Source organism: Pogona vitticeps, chromosome 12 (assembly GCF_051106095.1).
Source record: "Pogona vitticeps strain Pit_001003342236 chromosome 12, PviZW2.1, whole genome shotgun sequence".
NCBI classification, from domain to species: Eukaryota; Metazoa; Chordata; class Lepidosauria; order Squamata; family Agamidae; genus Pogona; species Pogona vitticeps.
The window spans coordinates 7,273,162-7,299,488 of NC_135794.1; the positions used below are offsets into that span (position 1 = coordinate 7,273,162).

The 26,327-nt window shown below is 39.5% G+C and overlaps 1 protein-coding gene across 15 annotated transcripts in view; it reads left to right on the forward strand.

Moving 5' to 3' along the window:
• The window catches only part of NEO1 (neogenin 1), a 131,135-nt gene that overhangs the window by 25,967 nt on the left and 78,841 nt on the right, over positions 1-26,327 (forward strand). For all 15 annotated transcript variants that reach the window (XM_078380964.1, XM_078380966.1, XM_072981707.2 and 12 more), the window contains exon 2: positions 17,212-17,529. In XM_078380964.1, coding sequence (XP_078237090.1) covers positions 17,212-17,529 — 318 coding nt within the window. The remainder of the gene's footprint in view (positions 1-17,211; positions 17,530-26,327) is intronic.

Consider the following 26,327-nt stretch of genomic DNA (forward strand, 5'->3'; position numbering starts at 1 on the left):
TTGATGCAAAATTAACTCGGAAGAAATGTTTCTTCTTGAGGGAGACTTCAGGAATGCAAGAGAAGTGTGAACATTTCAAAAGTTTCTTGCTGTAATGAAAACTATAGGAAATTATTTAGCTGCATGCTGCTTCGTATCCATCTGTTTCTTCCCACTAGCCTGTAATTATCTGTCTCCAAATCTGCTTTGCCATGTCAATTCTCTTCTTATGTATTGTGTATATCCAGTCGGTCTTCAGATATGAACTAACGATTTTCTTTAGCCTCTTTTTCTTCCAATGACTTTATTCTTCTAATGTTTTAAAAATGGCAAATACAATTTGCCAAAGTAATCAAAATATTTGACATTCTGTTACAATAAGGCTTGGACAATGGAATTAGGCAGGAGGTGGGCAAAGTATGTTCCTCCACTTTGCCAACTTTGTTAGAGGGTTCACGTACACACAGAGGGAAAGTGGTTGTCCTTTGGATGATTTTGGCTTCTTTTAATCTCCCCGGCCCCCAGAGGCTGCAGAAATGAGAGTTCTATTCCTAAAGGTATCCATATTTCCCCACCATATGCCCTTTGTGCTGTGCTTGAATCTAATTCTTCATAGATACCTGTCTGATTTTATATGAATTAGCTTTTTTATTAGGAAAAAAGTATGCAAATAATGTTGATGAGATCACTCATTCCCTTCTATGATTGTCAGCCTGCCAGCCAACATTTCCTAATGCCTGCAAACCTTCCAGGAGCTCCATGTTAGCAGTGAGTAGACCAAAATGGATGGTCCATCCATTCTTCAGCAGCCACACATACACTGCCTCACATGCAGAACATATGAGAATTCCTTGCATATGTAATTAAGCTTGAGTATGTCAAGGGAAGCTTTTATTATCCACATGGGTGATCCGACCCTGGAGTGGAGATCTTAGTTGATGGCCTCATTGGCCTTATGCTCTTGCAGGCTATGTTTCCTCCCAGCGTCTTTGAGGCTAGTGTTAGTGAATTTTTCTTACATACTATATAGTTTTTCACTACTTGCACAGAAGGAATGCAGGAGAGTGAGTGAGGTGAGTGAGAGAAGAAAGATCTATGTCCTAAAATCTTAAGTGTACCACTGCTCTATATTTTGATTATGCCCGTGTCATTTTTGGGAGATGTTTAGTAGAGCTCACTGCTGTTGATAGGCCAAATAGAATTTCAAAGGATTATTGCTGAGCCCTTAACTGGATTTTTCCTGAATCCCTGACTGAATGCATATTTAGTGGGAGGAATTGTGAAAAGGTTTTGATTTTGTTCAGTTGGTTGCCCTGATTCTGTTAAGTATCATCTGGCTAAAGGAAAAATGGCTGCTTTTTGTAGATGAAATTCATCTCTCAATCTAATATTGAAAGAACAAGTGTAATGATGCCATCTTTCCCGGTTGCTGTGAGTGCAGTTTAGTACTGGAAACATTGGCTTAAAAGAAGAGCAAAGTGGTAAAGGTAAAGGTTCCCCTTAACAATTTTTGTCCAGTCATGTTCGACTCTAGGGAGTGGTGCTCATCCCCGTTTCCAAGCCGTAGAGCCAGCGTTTTGTCCGAAGACAATCTTCCGTGGTCACATGGCCAGTGCGACTTAGACACGGAACGGTGTTACCTTCCCACCGAGGTGGTCCCTATTTATCTACTCGCATTTACATGCTTTCGAACCGTTAGGTTGGCGGGAGCTGGGATTGATAAAGTATTGATTTTTTCACACCATGAGAGAATCCTATTGACAATTATGCTTTTGTAAAGGCGATCATATAAATTGTGGCAACAAATCAACAAGGTCTGTGGTATTCTTGCACCCAGGAATGTCACGAGCACCTCATTAATGAGCAAGAATTTGCATCCGTGATTTACAAGTTTCATCATGTAAGCTTGTCACTAGTATTCTACGTGATTCCACTTGCTAGCTCCATTAAGGATTCTCAGTGAGTGCTTGTACTGAAATCAAGCAGTTCACAGAACATACAAATGTGTTCTTCTCTGTCCAGAAAAAATAAATGTAGTAATACACAGTAATGACGTATGTAGGTATTTCACCTGAAAGAATCCAGTGTTCATTTGCTGAGGTAGTGTGGTTAATTTACACATTCTCAAACTACTATATGGACTAAAAAATAATCATGCTTTACAATGTACATACGGATTTCATTTTGATTCCCGCAGGTAAGTGTGTTGTGCGTATAAAGTGTTGTAAAATCCAGATGACCCTAAACATCTATGATGGCTGATTTTAGAGGAAGCTGTTCTTACCCTAACTAATGGGCCCAGTCCATCTGACTCTTTGAGTAAAGATTGAATGCCACTAATGAAGAATGTTGCTGGGAAGAACTGACAAATGTGGAAATATTTTTTTTTGGAATGATAATTCTAGAATCATTAAAGTATCAGTAGACACCTGTGGTGTTACTATTATGTAGCACTTACACACTTTTTAAATGAATTCCAAATGCTGTTGTATGTACTGTACTTTTGCTTTTCTTTATATTGCTTCACAAAACAAATCATGTTATTGTTATTGTTACCATTTATTTCTGAGATGGCAACTGAGAATAGAGAACGGTTGATTTGTTCAGTGCCATGCAAGAATTTCATGGTTGAGGCCAGAAATAGAAGTAAGTCTCCCCATGGAGTGGAATTAGCTCTGGGTTATGGGTCATTGCCCCACTTCTAGACAGTTACATAATGAGTGCCATGAATGTATATTCCGCTGATAATGTGTGCAGATGAAGTTGTTACTACGTTGCAAAGATAGGCAGGTGTCTTGTGGTGGAAGAGTTTACAGTTGAACCGCGTGAGTTGAATATAATTGTTAGTTTGTTCCTAAACTCTACCACATAAACATGTGCTTTCCCATCTTCATACTGTAGTACATCCTTGCTATCAAACTCTTTTTCCTAAAGAAACTTCAGTGTTGGTGGGTGTTCTTTCTCCAGTTTTAATTTCTCATTTTCCTGAGGGACATCATAAATATCACTTTCTCTTACAAAGCTGCTGACTTGAAGCAAAATTTTCTAATACATTATTCATATGGTGTTCGTTTTCTGTGTTTAGGAATTAATGCAGCTTCACTTGCAAAGTCTTTTCCATAGCTGGAGTAGGAGAAAAGATAGGAAAGCAAATGCTGTCTGTGAAGTTATACACTACATGTTAATTCTAATCAATGAAAGAGAAATCCATTGCCTTATTATGTATTGCATTTTTTAAGGGCATGGGTTATATGGAGAAAAATTACTAAATAAAACTAAGATGTTACTCTACACATTTTATAGTCTCTTACAGTGAAACTAGATGTTAAGTTAAATACTTATTCTCTGCAGTTAGCCTGTTTTTCCTCACAGCTCTGTATCCTCAGAGATTAGTGCCTCAAGAATCAGGCTCACAATTTAAGTCTGTGTTTACTTTTCAATGGCCAGAATACTTTCGGTGTTTGTATAAGATTTGCATAATTTGTGGCAACTTAATTGATGAGGTGCAGGGGTACTTCAGTTCCATGCCTGGTCATGTGCCTGATTGCGCAACCAGTATAAACCCTGGCACCTCATCAGTTGGCCACAATTAGATATGGCAAATTACGCACATCTTAGGTGAACACTAGTAGAGTTATGGGCAGTGACCATTTAAAACAACAACAACATAGGAAGAGTGCAATATATGAAGATGTGGGAAACATGGTGTGATAAATGGGGATATTTTATGACTCAAGAAGGAAGGACTAGTTGTACTGACATCATGTTGACATAATTGCACCCTTCTTCTTTTTAATCTGGGCACATGATACTGTAATATATTTGCCAAGTGTATTGAGGAAAGTTCTGATTTGCACTGAATGTTTACCTTTACTGTATGTTCTGGATTTTTAAATGTTTTCTTACATTATAGTTAATGACATTTCTTGCTGTAAACATTCCACATAACTTTAAGAAATATGTTTGAAATACAGTGGTGCCCTGCTTGACGACGATAATCCGTTCCAGCAAAATCACTGTAGAATGAAGTCGTCGTCAAGCGAAATAAAAAAACCCATTGAAATGCATTGAAAACTGGGGGAAATAGCTCACCATCCAGCGAAGATCCTCCATAGGACAGCCATTTTCCGGTGCCTGTATGGCGAAGAATCCGTCCTGAGCACAGCGGGGAGCCATTTTGAAAACCCGATGATCAGCTGTTTTTGATCGTTGTTAAGCAAAGAATCGGTTCCCAAAGCAGGGAATCAATCGTCGTCAAACGAAAATCGCCCATAGAATCATCATTTTGCGATCGCAATAGCGATCACAAAAACATCAAGTGGTTTTGTCGTATAACAAGGTAATCATCAAGCGGGGCACCACTGTATATAGTAGGTATCTCTGTTTAAAGTGACAGTGTCCTTTTCAAAAGTATGTTTCAGCTGGATTTATTTCATTTTTCAGGAACAGATGCTCTTTTCTTGCATGTCACAGTAATTTTATACAGTTAATTTCGCTTTAGACTGTGGTTCACGAAAAGGTCAGAGAGGTTTAAACTTTTGAAGATTGCCATTGGTAATATGATCTAATAAAGAATATTTACTGAGGGTATGGAATAAGATTCTATGTTATTTAGAAATGTGATATGCATTACAGCAAACTATTTACTGTTTGCAAGGATGGCAGTTTGAGGGTAACCGTTTTGCCTAAACATAAGGTTTGTTGTGAGGAGCTGGTCTGCTGTTTACGGAAGTCTGCACAGAGTTTTAAGATGGTATATAGGAGGAGAAACGAAGTTAATTAGGCTCTACTCTAGATGATGTTAAGCAGGTTTTAGGTTATGCTGTAGGTGTTGGGACAGACAAGCCAATTACTCAGTGTTAACACATGCTTGTGAGGAGGAGCAAAGAGAGACAAAAAATCTGTCACTATTCAAATAATTAAGTCTTTGTGGATAGAATTTTCAAATGGAGGTGGTTTTCTACAAGCATTTATTTAACTAAAGCAAACACAAAAATTAGAAATGGTTTTTCTGCTTTTTGTCATTTGAAATGGGTCCCATCCTTAAGTAAGTATATGGGACTTGCAAATTACTTGTAGACCTTTTTTCTCACTAAGAAAAAAGCAAGCCATCTGTGGAATGAGGTATGTGTTTGTGGATTCCTGTTCTCTTCAGTTCTTTGTAACAAAGGATGTTGTTGGAACTGAACTGAGATCTGCTCTTATTTCCTTTTATAAAGACCTGTCTTTACTGTTTTAGAACTTTGGTGTCTATGCTGTGTTAAGGTTAACAAAATGGTAATATTCTGAATGAATGTGCTTTCCATAATTTTGTTCAAGTAGACCCTCAAGGCATAATTTCCTTTAATCAGTACTTATTGAACATGGCAGGATTTGTTTCATCCATAGCGCTGGATTGATATAACAGCTTGTGAAACTTCAGTGCTTAACTGACATCACTACATTGAAAAGCACAATGAAACAGAGTGTTGGAAGGACATATGAGGTGCACATCTGAGGAGGATGTTTTTGTGTACTGGCTTACCATTCCAAAGAGTATATCAGTGCAGCAAAAGAGTCCCTGTCAAGTGGGTGCCTCTTGTCTCTCCTCAGAACATTTTTAAAATTATGTTTTACTAATATTGCACCATATCAGTTAAGTTTCATAGTTCGTTATATCAGTTCAGTGCTGTGTCACTTGAAATTGAAAAAAAAGAGGTGAGTGAGAATGCATTGTTAATTACTGAGAAGGGTTGGTGACTTGTGAGAATTGTAGCAATTTGAAGTGTGGTCTGCACCCTTGCCCCTCCCAATTGGTCTAGATAATTAAATATTCTGTGTGTCATCATCATAGGTATCCTTCAGTCTTGAGAGACTATGGTAACATGCTCTGTATCGAGAAGTGTCCTCTCCAGAGCATGAAGCCTGGGTAAAGTAGTATGGAGGATAGGCTGTTACCCAAGCAGCAAATCCCCCCTCTCCACGTTGCTGAAATGGTCCAATAGAAAGGCAAGAGCCAATACAACTGGTTCCAGCAAAGTCGCAGGAGTTGGCAGAACGACACATGCTGCCTTCGGGACTCCAGCTCCAGATTTCGCCTCTAGGTTAACTCCTGAAGCCTTTTCCGTGAGTGGATATAGCCACAAGGCAGTGGAGGTTTAAGATTGGAGTTTTCCTTCTCCTTGATGGGCTGCCTTCCATGGCTGATAAGCGCTACCTACCCGGCCTGCTCTCTAATAGTGCGGAAGTATGATCCGACCCTTAAAACTTTCCTGCCTCCCCGGTGTATGCTATGCTAATTGGCTTTCCTATTTACTATATTAGGGTCAGAGATAGAGTCAGAGAATCAAACAAATGCTAACACAAAATGGGCCACAAAACAACAACACAGTCAGGGGGACTAACCCTGCCACAGACCCAGATGCCAAGTCTCCCCACACATCTATTCTGGCAATGCAATTATGGGACCTAACAATGTCAGATATAATATCAAAAACACATTCATTTCCCCCCCTCAGCTAATGTGATTCTATGCCTTCTTTTGCCAACGCAGTGCCCCTCTGCACTCTACATAGGGCAAACAGGACATTCTCTCTTGAAATGGGCCAGCTGTCAGAAATCAGACGTCAGAAACCATAACACACAGAAACCTGTGTCCCAGCATTTCAGTTTATCAGGATACTTGGTAGAAGATTTAAAAGTCACTATTTTATAACAGAATCATTACAAATCAAGAATATCGAGAGAAACAGCTAAAATTTATACACATGATGGATACCCATATAAATGGACTGAATATAAGCCTAGGTTTCTTGTCATTACCAAATGAAATACTTCTGTCATCTATTGCCACTGCTATTTTCTTCTTAACTACCAAGCCCATCTCTTGTCACAAGTCTCCAAGGTAAAAACTGTCCATATTCCCTGCATTAACACACGTGATTCCATCTTCTTTCACTTTTATATATCCTCCCCGCTCTTAAATACTCAGCCTTTAGACCCCCCCCCCTTCTCTCTTGTCTCTCTTCCTCATCCTTGCTCAGGCAAAGTGTCTGTTTTCTGTTTCCTTGGAGGAATGTTTGTGTCAGAGCCATAAATTACTGTATCTAGATGTACTTCACACTTAAAACTCTTACAGCCAATGAATATTTAGAATTTTCTATTTGTCAAACTGATTTGTCGTCCAACATTTCATTCTGTTTCCATATGTCTGACAAAGTGGGCATGTCCACGAAAACTCACATTAAAATATAATAGTTAGTCTTTCAAGGGCCACATATTTTTGTTTTTTGTTTTTACAGTTTTGTTTTTTTTGTTTTGTTTTGTTCTCTTTCTTTGGATTTTGCCAGATGAATCTCTCCTTGGAGCTTTTAGCCCTCCTGGTAGAGAGAAAGGGGGAGAAGTGTTAGTGAGAAATGACAGGAATACCTTCTGATCCAAATTTTATTGGTTAATTCAAAGCGTAAAGTTTCTGTATTGGCACCTAAGTGTTTCCAACACTTTGCCCATGGCACAGCATTTTTATAATAATACAAGATCGTTTTCCTGTGAGAATCTCCCTTTGTGGTTGTGCAAATTTTACTGAATTTGCTGCCATCTAGTGGCTGCGATGTTACATATAGGAGCACAGGGAGAACAAAGACATGAGTCATGAATCACATCTTGGCCCTTCTTGGCTTTCTGTCCACTAATGTATTTGAATTACTCTTAGCTAGTTTAATACCATTATTTGTATAGTATTTTAAAATGAAATCTCATTGTTATCATTTTTATACAGTTTGATTCTAGCTTCAGACTGTAACCTTTCTTCTTGTTCTTCATCGGGTTTCCTCCTTCTTTCCATTCATGAGGAAATAGTGTGATTTCCAAAAGTTCTGCAATCTTGAAAAGTTCACAAGAAGCTGGACATCTTGAATTTTTAAACTTTCAGTTTTAAGACTTCTCAGTTACAGTGGACCCTTGACTTACAGACGGCTTGACTTACAGACTTTTTGAGTTACAGACTTCTCTGGCCGCAAAATTTAGGTTTGACTTGCAGACTGAGATATGACTTACAGACCAGAAAAAAACCAAAATGGAACAAAACGGCCTGTTACGGGATTAATCGGTTTTCAATGCACTGTAGGTCAATGGAGACTTGACTTACAGACTTTTTGACTTGAGAACTGCCTTCCAATACGGATTAAGTTCTCAAGTCAAGACCCCACTGTACCTGTGTGTGTTCTGTGCTGTCAAGTTGGAACCAACTTACAGTGACCCTAATAGAGCTTTCAAGGTGAGTGAGATAAGACCCTGTTCTCCAGTTCTAGCCCATCGCTGTAACCACTACACCACACTGGGAATGTTGCTCAGTGACCTAATCACACTTTAATGTTGTCTTTAGGAGAACTGTACAGCTTGTACTAAGTGCAGTTTCAGAAGGAGTAAAAATAGGGCTACTTTGTGATCTCTAAAAGTGAAAGGTTGTGCGCTAGTTATGGTGGCAAAAACTCCATATCCTCATCCTGCTTGGCTATTATTTTATGATCTGCAGCGGAGTAAGAAAAGTACAACCCACAGCCATCATGTGCCCTCCACATGAGTCCCCCAACTTTCAGTCCTTTCTGGATTTAAAGGCTATTTTAGGCTTTTAAAAAGGGCCTGAAATACTTTAAAAAAACAACCAGTGGCCTGTGAATGGGCAACTGTGCATCCTGAAGACTTTATTTGGCTTACCTAAATTAAAAGTGGACCTTTTTTGCGTGGTCCTTTGTTCTTTGGTGCACTTGTACAGATGTATCAGTTCATGAGCCTACCCAATATTAGATTGTCAGTATTCTTGTAAAGTGGGAAGCTGGCCTCATCAAAATGTCGTAAGTTATGTAATGTGATGCCTTAAGTAAATCTGAGATAAAATTCCAGGTTGCATGTACAGTGGTGTAATACTTGGAATATCACAGTCTTTATTTGTATTCGGGAACGTAAGGCCAGAAATAAAGGAAATCATATGGAATGAGGCAGTTTCACAGCCCACTTGTATCAAAGCAAGTAAAGGTATATACAAGCAAGAGTTGGGCAGGGGTCACATGCAGTATTAATATTTAGATTCATTGCTCATAGGAACAACATATGCCAATAAGACTAGGTTTCAGTTTAGCACTGGTAATTATAGTTTCTCAAAATCCCACTGCCGCTTTTCATGTCATTTGCCAAAAGCCTTTCTAAATAGGTTTTTTTTAAAAAATATTCCTTTTACCTATATCCTGTCATTCTTCCAATAAAGAAATGCAAAGCAGCATTCAACAATTCTAAAAAGAAGTTTAAAAATCACAATAAATCAGAACATTGTCATTAAAATAGAATTAAATCGAAAGAATGCTAAAAACACCAATAATCAAACAGTTAATACCAATTTAATATAACTGATTAAAATAACTGTTTAAAATGTGTGGCACCTCCTAAAAAATACAATCCTGCAACGCTTAGATGTTAAAAGCCAACTTAAAAAGGGAGGTTTTCACCTCATAGTAGAAGGACTTGTAGGGATGGGAATAACAGTTTCTGGCAGAAGGAAACAAAAGAACATGCCAAATGAACCTCCCGAAGAAGGGAGTAGCCCCAGAAAAAGCCTTCTCTCATTAAACATGCTTGTGAAAGTGCTGGAATGGAGAGAAGGCCCTTGTCTGCTGATCTTAAAGGCCATTGGGAGATGTGGTCTCAGAGAGCCTGGACTCCAGAAGTAAGGGGTTTAAAATGTCATGATCAGCACTTTGAATATGACTTGGAAACAAACTGGCAACTAGTGAAGCTGCTGCAGTTGTTTGTGTTTGTGTATCACCACCAGTTAGCCCCAGTCAGTAGTCCGGCTACAACATTTTGCACCATTTGAAGTTTGCACCTCGGCTAGATGGACAGTATAAAAATTAAATAAATAAATAAAATAAAATAAATTGCTGAACCATCTTCAGAGGCATCCCTATACAGGGTGCATTGTAGTAACCAGGCGGGAGATAATCAGGGTGTGTATCTCTGTAGCAAATTTAGACCTCTCAAGGAATGGGTGCAGTTGGTGCCCTAGTTTTAATTGTGCAGATGCATTCCTGGCCACTGTTGGAACCTGGACCTCCAGGTTCAGAGAAGCAGTACAAATGCAGTAGCACACAGTACTGTTACTGGTCCACTTAAAAGAAATGAAGTACTGTAGATAAGTAGCTTTTGATGATAATTCATCTTCCTCAGACTGTGCACCAAAATCTGAGCATCTGGTGTGATCTTCAGATGACACAAGTGACACTCAAAATAAAGTTTATTAAATGAAATTATCTTGTAATGGTGATGAGGAGAATTTTTATAGTATGTCTTTCCTAAGGCAGCAAAGGGCAACTTCTAGGTGGCTAGAAGATTCGTGCAGTATTCATGCCTCTGCTCCGGACGTTGAAAAGCTACCTTCCAAAATTACAAACTTCCTGCTCTCCCCTAATATCTCTTTTAAAAAAAGAGGGAGCAAGGGGAAAAAACCCCACTGGACTCTAGCAAATGTGGGAAGTAGTCTCACCATATTTGTGAAAACTGTTGGACATAAAACAGATCTCATACATGGGAGAAGAATATGGGAAAGAATTCCTCTGACCTGCTGGAAGATGCAAAAGGGACTTTTTTCAACATAAATTTAAATTGTTGCATGTGGAATTTAGGTAATCTGGGAGGGTTACATGCCAATGATGACCAGTGGTTTGTGGTAAACTGGTCATTTTAATTTAGCCTGAGTATTGAACCAGCAAGAAGTAAATCTCACATAAAACTCATGTAATGGTTTCCTTGTCATTCACTTACTTTGGTTCTAGTCCATAGCCCATTAACCCAATTTTCTATGCAACCTTAAGCTGGACTTTCCTGGGATTCCATCCATTTAAAGAGGTGGGCTAATTCTTTCCACATTATAGTTTCAGCAGTATTTGCTGTTTCTTCAAGATTCACCCTAAAAACGTGATTTGGAGGGCTGGGAAAACCTCTGGAGTGTGTTTTGATACTGGAAAGGGCTGAAGGACAGAGGGGTGATGCAGAAATATTTCATTTGATTTAGCTCTTCAGCTCTGTTTATATTGTGAGGGGAGAGAACCGTTCTTTTGACGCAAAGAAGGAATTAAGAATGATGTATTCATGACATTATTAATGTCATTACGGCTTGTGGACTTCAGGTTCATCCTGGCATGCACAGTTTTCTGAAAGAATCATCTCTGGTATGTAGGAGTTACAAGCTATTTCAGATAGGTAATGATGTGAGAGAGCTCCTTGCTTAAGTATAGGCTGTCATTTTAGTTATTCTGATACTGTAAACATGTCTCTAGTTATAAATATTAGAACACATATATTTGTTTATTTACAATATTTATTTATGGTCCATAATGAAAGTTTTCAGGGTAACTTGAATGAAAGCAAAAACTGCCATTAATCATTTAAATGTATCAGACTTCTGTAGTTTCTGTTAAAAGTTAAGTTGTATGATTCCTCTGAGATAGCTTTTCAGTTGGCTAAATGAAGCAAGGCCTTTGGTTTGCATGGCATCATTAGGTATTCTCTTTATAATGAAGGGGTGGAATATAACAGAATGTAACTTGGTAGGAACATTCAGTACATGATTACACATTTTAATTTTGTGTGCTAGCTTGGTTGTCACCCTCATTGTCAGGGCAGAGAGGGAAAGGTGTAAATCACAACTCTGTGGCAGTAATCCTGTTTGTTTAATTGTGCTTGCATAGGGCTGATGACATCATCAGCACAAGAGATTTTTCAGAAATTAAAACATTTCCTACTTCTGTCCCAAAGCTTTCGCAGCTCCCAGGTAATCCCGTTTATCATTGGGAACCTGCGGGAGAGAAGAAGAAAGTGTCTAATTGTTACCCCTGTGATAGTTTTACCAGCAGCAGTAATTTTAAGTAATTAAAGACTTCGTCATCCTGGCTTGGAGCTCTCATAGCTTCCGAACAATGAAAGAGTTCATTGGTGAATGGAATTACATGGAAGCTTCCAGAAATTAAAACATTTCCAGTAGGAAATATTTAATTTAAAAAATCACCTCAGGAATGGTGACAGTTCCTCTGAGCAGTATTGTTATGTGCATTTATAAACCTTTGCTTCAGAAAACGACTGCAGCTCTGTGGGTTTACTTTACAGTATACCCCATGTGAACGTAAATCCCAGCATAGTCTGATAACACGTTGAAACATGACTTGTACTTCATTAATATAATTATTGTTATGAAGGTCAAAGATTCCTTAGCCTCTTCAGTTGTTAACAGGATCAAAAAAAGTTGGGTGTTGTAATTAGGAATATGACTGGTAGTCACTTGAATACAAGTTGGATTACGTATCAGGCCACAGAATTCAGTTTAAAGTTGGACTCCCCCATTCCATTGTATAAAAGCCTTGAACAACAGTCTTGTGCTTATTTAGTTTCTGAAAGGTTCAGTCTTGTGCTTATTTAGTCTCTCGGTAAAGGTTGTATCTTTGTGCGAACTTTTTACTGTGTTTTAAAAGAAAATTATTTTAGGGAGTTAAAGAGAGTTATTAATATTATCATGGTCCTGATGAATGAAAAGTAATAAAAATATACCAGTGGCTTTCATTTCCCTGTGTTTGATTTAACTGTTTTGACATTATAAACTGACATCATTAGTTTTAAGCTTTAAGTCATGAAATTTGTGAAAGGCACCTCACTGAAGCTAACTGCATCACCTGGTTGGAAGTAATATTTCAAAATCTCAGGTGCTGTGTTTGGGGGAGCCAATACTACTGTATGTTTCAGATGATACAGACAGATGTATAAATATTTTTGGATTTCTGATATTCTTTGAACCACAGTTCATATAAAAAACAAAGAGTCTTGTGCTTGCTAGGATCTTTAATCTAAAGCTGAATAAATTGTATTTCTCAGAAATATGCGGATTTTAGTGTCATGAAGCAAGAATATTACTTGTATCCAAATAGTTTTGCCCTTGCAAGCATCTGATTTTGGCAACAAAAAACTCCTCAATTGTATCTCTCCATTTAACAAGTGATTCCAGCCTCTTTGTTGTAGGAGAGTTGTATGCATTGAGTATCCTGTTTCTAGAGTATGATTAAACAAAATTCTTTATCCTCGGTAGCATAAAATTGCCAAACTTGTTACATTTCCACTACATTTTGTCTTCATTCCTCTGCACCCCTGTCTTATGAGGCTTTGCTTCATGCATCAGGAGAGGTAGACTGTAGTCTATGAAATGTAAAACCAGTTAGTCTTAAAGGTTCACCTAGACTTTTTCTTTGTTGAAATAGATTAACATGTCTACCTTTGATAAAATTCTTGAGTAGTAAATATGATGCACCTTTTTGTAGTATCTAATATTGCTAGATACTGCAAAATGCTACTTGCAAGTTACTTCTGTGTGGTTCATGAGAAAGTATTGTTCTGCAGGAAGTGGGTGTGCCTCAGCACTTGATTGTTTTGATAGGTAACCTGTATTGTAGGCAGTAAGTATCTGTTTGGGCAGAATATGGAGAGGTAGAATGTTTTTTGATAGGCAAAGGTGTCAGACAAGGGTGCATTTTATCCCCTTATTTTTTCAATCTGCATGCAGAACATATCATATAGAAAGCCAGACTAGATTCAGATGAAGGAGGAGTGAAAATTGGCAGAAGAAACATAAATAATTAAATATATGCAGTTGGCACCATCTTACTGGCAGAAAGCAGCAATGATTTGAAAAGACTTTTAGTGAAAATGTAAAAAGTGCCAAAGCAGGACTGCAGTTCAATGTTAAGAAGATAAAAACCATGAATGCAGAACTACACAACTTTAATGTTGACAATGAAAACATTGAAATACTGAAAGATTTTCTATGTCTTGGTCCAATCATCAATCCAAATGGAAACTGCAGCCAAGAAATCAGAAAACTGAGACTTGGAAGGACAGCAATGAAGGAATTACAAAAGATCATCAATTTTAAGGATGTGTCACTGGAGACAGACCAAGATCATCCACACTCTTCTTATGTTTCTGATCACGAAATGGGTGTAAAAGCTGGACAGTAAAGAAAGCTGGCAGGAAAAAATTGATTTATTTGAAATCTGGTACTAGAGGAGAGATTTGTAAATAAATACCCTGGGCCGCTAGAAAGATGAGCAAGTGGGTCCTAGACTAGATCAAGCCTGAACTATCTCTGGAGGCAAAAGTGATCACCTTAAGAATTTTCCAATGTGGAGTGATGGACTAGGACTCTGAAGAACAGGGTTTGAATCCCCACTTGACCATGGAAACTCACTGGGGGAATGGAACTGGTAAAACCATTCCTTAAATATCTCACTTGCCTTGTAAGCCCTATTACGGTTGTTATAAGTTGGTTCTGACTTGACAGCACAACACCCACACAAGGATGTCCTTCCTTTCAGCACATTATGAGAAAGCAAGGTTCTCTGGGAAAGGTTGAAGTCCGCAGGAAAAGAGGAAGTCCAATTACAAGAAGGATTGACTCCCTAAAGAAAGCCATAGGCTTGGGTTTACAAGAGCTAGCAGGGCTGTTAAGGATAGGGCATTTAGGAGATCTCTCATTCATAGAGTTGCCATGGGTTAGAAATGACTTGGCAGCATGTAACAAGTCTTGCTCACTTCCACGTATTCCATCCTTCTAGTACTGCAGAAGGTGAATCTGGGTCATTTGGAGATAAATCTGCAACTGCATTCCAGAGTGCTTCCTTGCTATTTTTGAAAACCATTTTTTAAATTGTTGGCTTGTTTGCAGCTGAATGTTCTGTGTTTGTAGAAGATATTTAGACAGAGAACAATTTCCTTGGTAAAGCTACAGCTGTTCTTGAATTACTCAGCTCTGTTGTCTTTCCCTTGCAATAAATTGTACAAAGTCTGAAATACCTTGGGGGACACTTTGTGAAAAAAGCATCAACATTCTCATATAATGCTGCAAATATAGTTACAAAGTGATTTTATTTCTTGTAAGACAGTCCTGGGTTGTAAGGAGGGATAAAGCTTTTCTAGGATAAGTACAGAGCATATTGCGTATTGGATTTTTAGGAGTCAGATGTTGCTTAATTTTAAAATGTTGGTCTCGTTCATTTTCAGTGTGAGAGATTAGCATAACTCATAAGAACCTTCTTAGTCTAAACCAAGAGCCAAACATCCTGGCGCTCTGAAGTCAATAGGTCAGCCATGTGGCTCTGGGGGCTGGGGAATCCATAAATAGGAGATGCTCATTTGTCCCTCAGCATATAAAGACATTGATCTGTCTGAATGGATACAGGTAAATCTAACAAAACAGTAAAGGCTGTTGAAACCAGTTATATGGTAATGTAGTCTGATATTGTAGTCTTACTTTCTTCAGTCTTGGACATGTTAGTCTTGTACTTGTAATTTTGTGTGTGTGTGTGTGTGTGTGTGTGTGTGTGTGTGTGTGTGTGTGTGTGTGTGTGTGTGTGTGTGTGTGTGTGTGTGTGTGTGTGTGTGAGAGAGAGAGAGAGAGAGAGAGAGAGAGAGAGAGTGACTTTTTCCCTTTAGTATGTGAGAGACTGTATTCCCCATATGAATGGTAGCAGATTTTCCAAACTGCAGTACCTTTGTTTTACACCATAGGATTATAAATTCAAGTCCCATGAAAGAGAGACAGTCTGAAAATATACCATGGTCACTGCCTTTGAAAACTACCGAGAGGTCTGTGGAAGCCAATAAAGACACTGTCTCCTTATATAGTGTTTAGCATAAGTCATCCTGAGCAACTAATACAGTTTCTGTCCTGAAACCAGACTGGAATGGATCTTCTTAATGGTGTCATGCAAGAACCTGGAACATGCACAATACTATGAGCTCCTAGAATTGGAAAGTAAATTGCTATGTTATTTGGCTGCTGACTTTTATTTATTATTGTCATAATAAATGTGTGATTATAATTTTTGCCCTGTATTCATTGCAGTCATTGTATCATGACAATCCCCCTGTCATAGAGGTTACATGTTTTCAGAAGTAGTGCCAACCTGTTATCCAAATACAGCTTTGGTCACTTGTTTGTGGTATAATCTGCCACAATTACTGCCATTTTCATTGGGCTAACATTGTGTTGGATTTAGGCCATCAAAATCTAGTGGCCACCTAGATGGCCTCAAGGTAAGGTAAAGGTTCCCCTTGACAATTTTTGTCCAGTCGTGTTCGACTCTAGGGGGCGGTGCTCATCCCCGTTTCCAAGCCATAGAGCCAGCGTTTTGTCTGAAGACAATCTTCCGTGGTCACATGGCCAGTGCGACTTAGACACGGAACGCTGTTACCTTCCCACCGAGGTGGTCCCTATTGATCTACTTGCATTTGCATGCTTTCGAACTGCTAGGTTGGCGGGAGCTGGGACAAGCGGCAGGAGCTCACTCCGTTGCGTGGATTCGATCTTACGACTGCTGGTCTTCTGACCATGCAGCTAAGGCTCCTGCGGTTTAGCCCACAGCGCCACCACGCCATCTTTATTTCCTCCAGGCTTCTCTGTTATGTTGGAAAGTAGGCTTTAACTCAGTGAGTTTGATGGTCATGTATTCAATTTTAACAGAAATGCTGGTCAGGTTTTCAGTAAGAGGATTCATCCTAGCTTGAGAGCAGAGTGAGTGTGGTAGCCATGCACTTCTCCAACTTAACTCTTGCATGTAGAGAGCTAAATCTGAAGGGGTGAATCATTTCCACACAACAGGAAACCCTGAAAAATGAGGGTTCCTGCATATGAAGGGATACCCATGGGCAAAGACTGCTCTCCAATAGAAGAGAGCTGGGAGAGAGGGGAGTTGGGCTATTCTGTTCCCCCTGCTCACAGGTTAGAATTTTACTGAAAGCCTCAGTAGGGTTGGAGTTGTGGCCTGGCTTTGTTTGCACTAAATTTGATTCGCCTTTAAAGCACCTCATTTTTAATGGATCTTTAAAAATCAGTAATTACTCACCACATAGAAGGGAACATACATTGAAAGAAGTTCAGAAATGAGTCTGGGTGAATGCAAATCCTTGAGATGCCTTGAAGTTGCTTCTTAGCTTCTGATCCTCATTTATGGTTTGTTCTGTTGGTCTAGTCTTTGTGTGTAAGATGCTGTATCTGTGGTTGTAGAACACGGGGGTGTATTTTTTATTTCAGATGTTTAGTACAAAAGTTAGATTTATGGCAGCATTTAAGAGTGTAAGGAACAACACGAAACTATTATCGAGGTAATATTTTGAAATTTTAAGAAGCTGTTAATAAATATTCATTTCTCTTGTGTTTTACAGGACCCACTGTGAGGACTTTTACTCCCTTTTATTTTGTCACAGAACCAGTGGACACTTTGTCAGTTAGAGCTTCTTCTGTTATACTGAATTGTTCAGCTTATTGTGAATCGTCTCCAAAAATTGAATGGAAAAAGGATGGGACTTTTTTGAACTTGGCTTCAGATGACCGGCGCCAGCTGCTACCAGATGGATCTTTATTAATTAACAGTGTAGTGCATTCAAAGCACAATAAGCCTGATGAAGGGCATTATCAGTGTGTTGCAACTGTGGAAAGCCTTGGGACCATCGTAAGCAGAACAGCTAAGCTCACAATAGCAGGTGAGTATTTTAAATCGTTTGAATGTCTAGAGCTTACTTCAATATTATTGAATAAATATATATTTAATTGTTTCAGTTTTTGTTATCTCAATTCAGGTAATATCAGAATGCTTAAGAAATCCATATAATTTCCAAAAGCTTGTGATGAAATAGTAAATATTTATTCTCACCCCAGGGCAGAATCACAGCTAAGTTGTGACTGTAATGTGTGGCTCAGGAGGGCACATCTTGCAGATAATTTCTTGCTTTTGTAGTGAGTGGGCACACAATTGTTTTTCCCATGGAGCTAATTAAAGAGAGAGCAGTAGAAGGTTGAAGGGGTGTTTCCTTCAGCCTTTCCACTTTCAGTGACTGTAATTATCTTTTTACTTCAGAACTCACACCACTGCTGGCTTGAATAGTATGTTTAGGTTGCCACTGCACATGCACCTCGCCAAGACTGGTACAGTTCCCCAACAACTCTTTGTCTCGGTAGTTTTCTGCTACCACTGAGAGAGAAATTGACCAAATTGCAGAGCAGGAACCTGATCACAAAACCCAAGATTCAGATACTGTTTCCTTGGGTCATTGACTATTCTTCATTTTACCCCAATTCAGAGGTGAAGTTCTGAAGAATTTACAGGATCCCATCTGCAGAAGATGGTGAAAGTAATGATTTGTCATGTTCTCCCATATCTTAATTTACTTGTGTCCATTCCTCCTCCCTTTCCCCCCATCATGGAGTATGGTGAGAAAAGGAGTTTTTTTCTCTACAGGGAGAATAGGTGATTATATCACAAAAAACATGCTGGATCACCATGGGTTGCCTATGCCAATATTCTGCTTCCACAGTGACTAGTCATATGTCAGTCAGAGATTACATTATTTCTGTAGTCTGTCCAGTTTGTGGAAAAATACAGATACTCGCGCTGTTCTCCCTCTCCCAAAAAAGGAGTCCCGTGGGAGCATTGTAAATCACATACCTCCAGGAGGTCATGTAGCAGTCAGCTTCCTACCACTGTAGGCCTGGATCCTTTTCTGCATCATCATCTAGAGCCAAGATCCCTGATCCAGTCAAAAGTTTAAAGAAGAGATTTTTCACGGTTTAGGAAAAGGCTAAAACCATCCCCTGCTCATCGTGCACTGCAACTAAAAGAAGATGAATGGTCTCGTTTGATTCTGGGCGGGCTAATAAAGCAGTTCCCAGGAATCGAGATTGACCTCTGTGATCAGATTCATCTCTTCTCATTAAAAGAAGGGGGATGCTTCCTTGGTTTTTTGTTTGTTCGTTTGTTTATTTGTTCTCAATATTTAGTTCCTTGCTGTTGGTAATATTGGTAACTCAAGGTGTTTTTTTTCCTCAATGCTGAGAGAGAAGCATTGTATTTCCTTAAACCTTGTTGCTAATCTGAGATCTCTCCTTGCCTTGATTAGCATGGATAAGATGACTAAACATACTCCTACAGAGTGGAGGGTGAGCTTTCAATATTCCAGTTTTTCATTTACCATTACAAACAATAGTAAAAGTTCTGCATTTACTTCGCAGAAAGGGCAAGACCGTCACTCCAGTGACCTCTTGAAAATGGTTTTGTTGAAGCTTGCTGGGTTGGTAGGTGGCCAGATAAGAAATTGTGGTTTTATTTTTATTTTTTATTGTTATTTTTAAAGGAAAAGCTGAACATGAGTTCCAAGGAACAGCATTGAGCTTTATCCTTGAAAGACAGGAGAAGGGTGTGTAGTGGGTCAGTCCTAATCATACTGTTTAAATAGAACTTTTTCAGAGTCTGATAATAGTATTTCATCAGTGTTTTCAGGCTCAGATAAAGACGGAGATTTATGTTTCTGAGGAAGAATTGAATAAGACTTAAGGGTCCCTGGTTGAAGAGTTAGTATTACAAAAGGAAAGAGATCAGAATGGCATCTGCTGAAAGGATAGGTATTACAGCTAGCGGTGAAGAATGATGATTTCGAATTTTGTCTGCTACAAGTGGAAGAGGGCTACATGTTCCCCTTCTCCAAGATCTCTTGTACGTAGATAGTGTGGGAGCTCTGGATGACTCTATCCATGGCACTTGAGAAAAGGAATGATAATACAAACTCAAGGTAGCAAAACGCAGTTTGTAAAACTGGTATTTCATCTTTGCATTTGGCCTTGATAAAGATGTTCAAGGGGCATATTTCATTTTGCTCCAAATATAAAGAGGATAGATGCTTTGACAGAATGGCTAGATAGTTGTGCTTTTCCAGGGTTCTGTTCTTAGACAGGAAATCAGCAAGCTGTATTTTTATAGTAGTATGATTTAATTGGGATACCTAGTGTAGTGTAGTGTAGTGTGTAGTGTAGTGTAGTGGACAGAGTGATGGATTAGGATTCAGGAAGCCTGGGTTTAAATCCCTACTCAGCCATGAAAACTCACTGGGGATGTGGAATTGGTAAAGCCACTCCTTAAATATCTCACTTACCTTGAAAGCCTTATTAGGGGTGTTATAAGTCTGTTCTGACTTGATGGCACATAACAACAAAAACATGATCTAATGAGAGAAAATTTGTGAGCTATCCAAGAGATGCTAGTGGACCAATACTTTTCAGTTCAGAAACATGCAGAACAGCAAAACAACAGTTGAATAGAATCGTAGAATCATGAAGTTGGAAGGGGCCTATAAGGCTAATGAGTCCAACTCCCTGCTCAGTCCAGGAATCCAAGTCAAAGGAGATCTGCCAGGTGGTTGTCTAAATTTCTCTTGAAATTGCCTCCATTGTTGGAGCACTCCCCATCAGAGTGCTACTCCTGTCCTCTGAAGATGCCGGCCACAGAGACTGGTAAAACGTTAGGAAGAACAACCTTTAGAACACGACCAAAGAGCCCGAAAAACCCACAACAACTAATTGGTTCCATTGCTGTACTACTCTAACAGGAAGTTTTTCTTGATATTCACCTGAAATCTGGCTTCCTGTTATTTGAGCCCCTTGTTGCGTGTCCTGCAATTAGGAATGACTGAGAATAGATCCTGACCCTTTTCTGTATGACAGTCTTTCAAGTACTTGAAAAGTGCTATCATTTCTCCCCTCTGTCTTCATTTCTCAAGACTAAACATGCCCAGTTCTTTCAGTCTTTCCTCATAGGGCTTGGTTTCCAGCACCCTGATCATCCTTGTTGCCCTCCTCCGAACTTGTTCAGATATGTTGGCATCCTTCTTGAAGTGCGGTGTTCAGAACTGGACACAATACTCAACATGAGGCCTAACTAGTGCTGAATCGAGTGGAACTAGAACCTCATGGGATTTGGAGATTATACTTCTGTTAATGCATCCTAAAATAGAATTCGCCTTTTTTTTAGCCACATCACACTATTGGCTCATATTCAACTGCAAGATCCTTCTCACTTGCATTATTGCGGAGTCAGGTGTCCCCCATCTTGTAAATGTGTTTTGTTTCTTTTTCCTAGGTGCAGTACTTTGCACTTAACCCTGTTGAATTTAATTCTGTTGTTTTCAGCCCAGTACTCAAGCCAGTCCAGATCGTTTTTGAATTTTGTTTCTGTCTTCCAGGTTGTTGGCTATTCCACCCAATTTTGTCTCATCTGCATATTTGTTTAGCATTCTATGTATCCCATGATCCAGATCATTAATAAAAAATATTGGGTAACGCTGGGCCCAGGACTGAGCCCTGGGGTACCCCACTCGTTACCAACACCCAGTTTGAGAAGGAGCCATTAATCTTCACCCTCTATACCAGTGGTCCCCAACCTTGGGCCTCCAGATGTTCTTGGACTACCACTCCCAGAAGCCTTCACCACCACCTAGGCTGGCCAAGATTTCTGGGAGTTGAAGTCCAAAAACGTCTGGAGGCCCAAGGCTGGAGACCACTGCTCTATACGATTCTGTAGCAAACAATGTATCCAGCTGACAGTAATTTCATTGGTGCAACTTTGAGCCTCTTCAGTCATATGACACTATGTCTTTGATGACTGACCCTGGAGATGCTAGAGGGGAAAAATGAATATTGGAACTTTGTCTTTTGATACCTTTGGTATTTTCTGTGCAAACATTTAGGTTTTAAAAAATTGAAGATGATAAAACAGCAACATATTACAGCTGTCTTATATTACCAGAGGAGTACCAGAGGAGTGCTATTGTAAGTCACTGTATGACTTTCCTTCAGCAGAGCCCTTACTGTGAGATAAAGTGATGATGGTAGATGCCAGTTCCAGAAGGCAAAACAAAAGTAGACAACAGAGTACAAATAGCCCTGGCATGTGTTTATGTCTAACACTAGAAATCACCTTTGATGATGGGACAGGAGTTTGAACTGAGAGATTTTCTATTTTAGCTGGTTGAAAAACAGAATATATGTGTGAACACACAGTCTATCCTGGAAAGATAAGACTGTGGAGCTTTATGAAATGCAGTAGCCTCTGAGACACTGCAAACAATCCTGGCATTGTGGTACTAAGCATATTTTGGGAGCTACTGAAGCATGTCCAGATTCAACAAACAAAAAACTGTTAGACAAAAACAAAATGAAAATAAGACAGAAGCGTCGTGGTACCTTAAAGATTAACTGCTATGTTTTAATGTGAGCTTTTGTGGGCAAGTTCAGTTCTTCTGAGGAAGTCGACTTGTCCACCGAACCTCACATTAAATATAGCATTTAGTCTTTAAGATGCCATAACATTTTTTACTTCTAAAACAAAAATCTGGTTCAGTCAAGGATTGCTTGAAGGTGTCTATACATCCTTCTGTGCTTGTGCTAATGGTAGTTTCTGGACAAAAACATTCTCCCCAACTGCTTTCCCATTCATGAAGGGGGAGAGGTGCTTCCATGTTTCCTTTTCCCTACCAAAAAAAAAAAAAGCCTCTTAGGCAGAGTAATTTTTAGGGAAATAACAAAGCATCTGTGGCAGTTTTAAGATTAGCTGGTTTTATTTGGCATAAGCTTTTGTGGAATACAGCCTTTGCCAAACTTGTTTGTCTTAATGGTGCTATTGGACTCTTAGTTGTGGTAGTCTATTGCAGTGAAAATAAGTTTGCATGAAACAGTTTTTAAGAGGATCTGCATTGTGTCTGATCAGACATCTTTTATTAGTTGCACACTTGTTTCTCAGGCTGAAGTGAAGAAGGGTGAAATGCAAAAGAGCCAGAGAACTTGTTTAGTTCTTCATTCATTTTTTCTTTTGCTTTCATTTGCAAAAGTCTGTCTTACAGGTCCTTAATTGTCCAGTGTGTATAAGAAATAACCTATTGTGTTGTTCCATCTGCACAAGAGAAATGACATCACCAGCCGTGGCAGATTGCCTCTAATTAGAGAGTTCTGTTTTCAGTTTTGGGGTCCCAGTGACTTGTAGGCAATGATATACAGTTGTGGGCACCCTGAAATCAAGCAAAGAACTCTAAATTACCAGCAATGGGATGTGTCTGGTGATGTCATTCCTGTTGAGTAGGCAGACCTACATAACTAGATAATGGCCATTGTATTGTGCAGACTGTGCATCTTGGGTTAAAGAGCAACTGCTAAAAAGGATTGAAAACCAACAAGAAAGAAGCTCTAGTACTTTCTAGAAGGGAAAAATGCCTCACGCAGCTGCTTCCTCATTTCCCTAATGAACAGTTAGTCCCTCGCAGAACACTTTATTTGCTTAATAAAATGCTCACGATAATGAATTCATTTTGCTAGTTGCTCCCACATATCAGTGTTCTTTGCTGCTTTTAATATTCAAACATCCTCTGCTTTGCATTTTGTCTTAACATTAAAAAATAATAACAAAAAAGCAAAGCAAAAAGCAAAGCGTGCTGCTTATATACCGCCCCATAGCGCTTCAAGCACTCTCTGGGCGGTTTACAATTTAATGATGCAGGCTACACATTGCCCCCCCCCCCCAGCGAGCTGGGTACTCATTTTACCGACCTCGGAAGGATAGAAGGCTGAGTCAACCTTGAGCCGGCTACCTGGGATTTGAACCCCAGGTCGTGAGCACAGTTTTAGCTGCAGTACAGCGGTTTAATCACTGCGCCACGAGGCTCCTTTATTTATCTCTGATGTAGGAGTTTGGCTGTTCCAATTTGCATCAGTGGGTCTTCTGTAGGAGCCTTGTGGTACAATAGTAAATCTGTAGTACTGCTCACAACCTGAGTTTGATCCTGGGCTCAGGTAGCAGGCTTAAAGGTGACTCAACCTTCCATCCTTCTGAGGTTGGTAAATTAAGTACCCAGATGTTGGGAGGGTGCAGTGTGTAACCTGTATAATTCAATTGTAAAGTGCCCAAAAAGTGCTTTAAACACTGTGGGGCGGTATAGAGGCAGCATACTTTGCTTTCCAGTTAATGTACTAAACGGCCTAGAATCTCTTATCACCCATAGGAATATGACATCCTTCAGGTTTTGGGGAAAAGATGTACATGGGAGAAATTCCCTCTCCCCAATAACATTTAATGAAAGGAGCTACCAGTCCCTTTTGCTCTATGGAAGGTTAAACCGCTGTACTGCAGCCAAAACTGTGCTCACGACCTGGGGTTCAATCCCAGGTAGCCGGCTCAAGGTTGACTCAGCCTTCCATCCTTCCGAGATCGGTAAAATTACCCAGCTTGCTGGGGAGGCAATGTGTAGCCTGCATAATTAACCTGTAAACCGTCCACAGAGTGCTTGTAGCACTATGGGCCGGTATATAAGCAGCACGCTTTGCTTTGCTTTTTGTGTTCTGTGATGTAGGAGGCTCCTAATTTATATATTTGTAAATTTAAAAATGTTAACAATTGAACAATGAACTTTTGTTGCTTAGGTTAGAGATGTGCATTCAGGTATTTGTGTGATTCCAGAGTGATTATGGGGTGGAGCAAGAGCCACAATCCCATTTGAAATCAATAAGATTAAGAAAGATGATCACTGATCAGCAGCCTGAATTGAGGAAATAGGAAATTAAAAATAATACAATTATGTTAGTCTGAACTGCGAAAGTTAGAGGGTGAGTAAAATATGAAGCCCCAAATAAAACCCAGGCTCCCGTGGGCATTTCAAGCAAGGGCTTAGAGACTAACTAAGTTCCCTGTTCAGTCTACAAATAATATTGCAGCATTTCCACCCTCCAGTTTGGAAAGCTTTGGGCAAAGAGAAAACTACTTCTCTAACTAGAAATCCCTGAAAAATGTAGCTATAAGTAAGAGTTGACTTCTCCTAAATTACCTTATTATATTTAAAATATATCTATTATTTGTTAGCCTTATTCCTTTGTAGGAATTTGGGAGTGAAACTGAAAAAAGGAGGACTTCCAAGATTCTGAGTTTAGAGTAGAGAATGAGATCTGAACCACAAACTCAATGATTTGGAATTCACTTGCCTATTTGCTACACTTTGTCATCTGTCTCTATCTCTGTGAAAGAAAAGCAATACAAAAAGTAATAACAAATGCTTTGTGGCGCTTTAAAGATTGATAAATGTGTCTGAGTTTGAGTAGTTTACATTTTTGCTTTCAAAGACATTGGAGTGAAAGCAACGTGCAAGTATACATTTTGAGTGTGAGTGTGAGGGTTTGTGTTGAATCTGTATTTGTCTTCCTTCCTCTCTTTATCCTTGATCCCGAAACAGGGACACCAATCGTTGTAATGGTTGAACATTTATTTTGGAACTATCAAACAAACAATCTACTCCTACTGAAACAGTCTTTCTCCTTTCCCTCCAACTGGGCTGGAAAGTTCATGAACTTCACTCTTCATGATCAAAAGGATTTCCAAAACTCAAATTCTAGGGACCTGGTTTTTCGGCTGGTAACCAGTCCTTTATTATTGTCCCCATCACTACAGGCAGCAGGGGCACAGACGCTTCTCCCAATAATTCTTCCCACTTAGTTCTCTCCCCAGGTTCTTGCTACTCTGGTCTCCTCTTCATCTCCCACCTTCACCATACACTTCTTTCCTGCTCTACTTTCTCCCTCTCCCTCTCCCTCTTAATCTCCTTAATCTCCCCAGTATGAAGGTTTAGGGGGAATCACAGCTCTTCTTCCATGATTTGCTTCTTCCCTGGGTACCTTCAGTCTTTCCCACCTGTGGGCCCAAGGGTTTTTAACCAGATCCACTCCCAAACTGGTGGTAATGTCCCTCCCTTCTTTATCTCCTCTCCTTCTCCTGCTTCTACCTCTTCACCCATGTTTTCTCTCTCTCCCCCCTCCTTCTCCATCTTTCCCACCTTTTCTAACTGTTCTCTTAACTCTCCCATCCCCTTTAGGCCCTGGGATGGTTCTTTCCATTTGGCCACCTACATCTTCCATAGTGTTATTTGAAGGAGCTGCCAGTCCATAGTCCCCTTTGCTCTCTTTCCTTTGTTGGAATGGTGAGAGGTGCCTCTGTTTTGCCTCCTGGCTCATAGTGAAGGTGGATGTAGGCAAGAGAGTGTTTTGGGAGTTTGATGTGTTCTGAAAATAGATTGTGTGTTACTATTTCTAATGTCATATTTATGTCCCATTTATTGTATTGCTTAGAGATTGTCCAGTTTGTCTGGTATAGAATGTAAAAGAACACTAGTAACAAAGGATACAGTAAATCATGTTAGCAGGTGAACAAATAAACAAGTGTTACTAGTAGAACCTGTAAAGGTGGTGCCAGAGTAGATTTGGCAACTAGGTTTGTGACAGTGTTCTGTTCCTGTCTCTGTATCCATTGTGTGTGGTCTGTGGTTTGTTGACTATGTCATTGTAGTAATCTACAATGTCAGTTCCCAGTTGTGACCATTCAAATGTATCATTAACAATCTATGGTCCATTGTGGACATTAATAGTTCTTCTCTGTATGGCAGGCCTGTGCTCACTTACAGACAGTCCCAGCATTAAATAA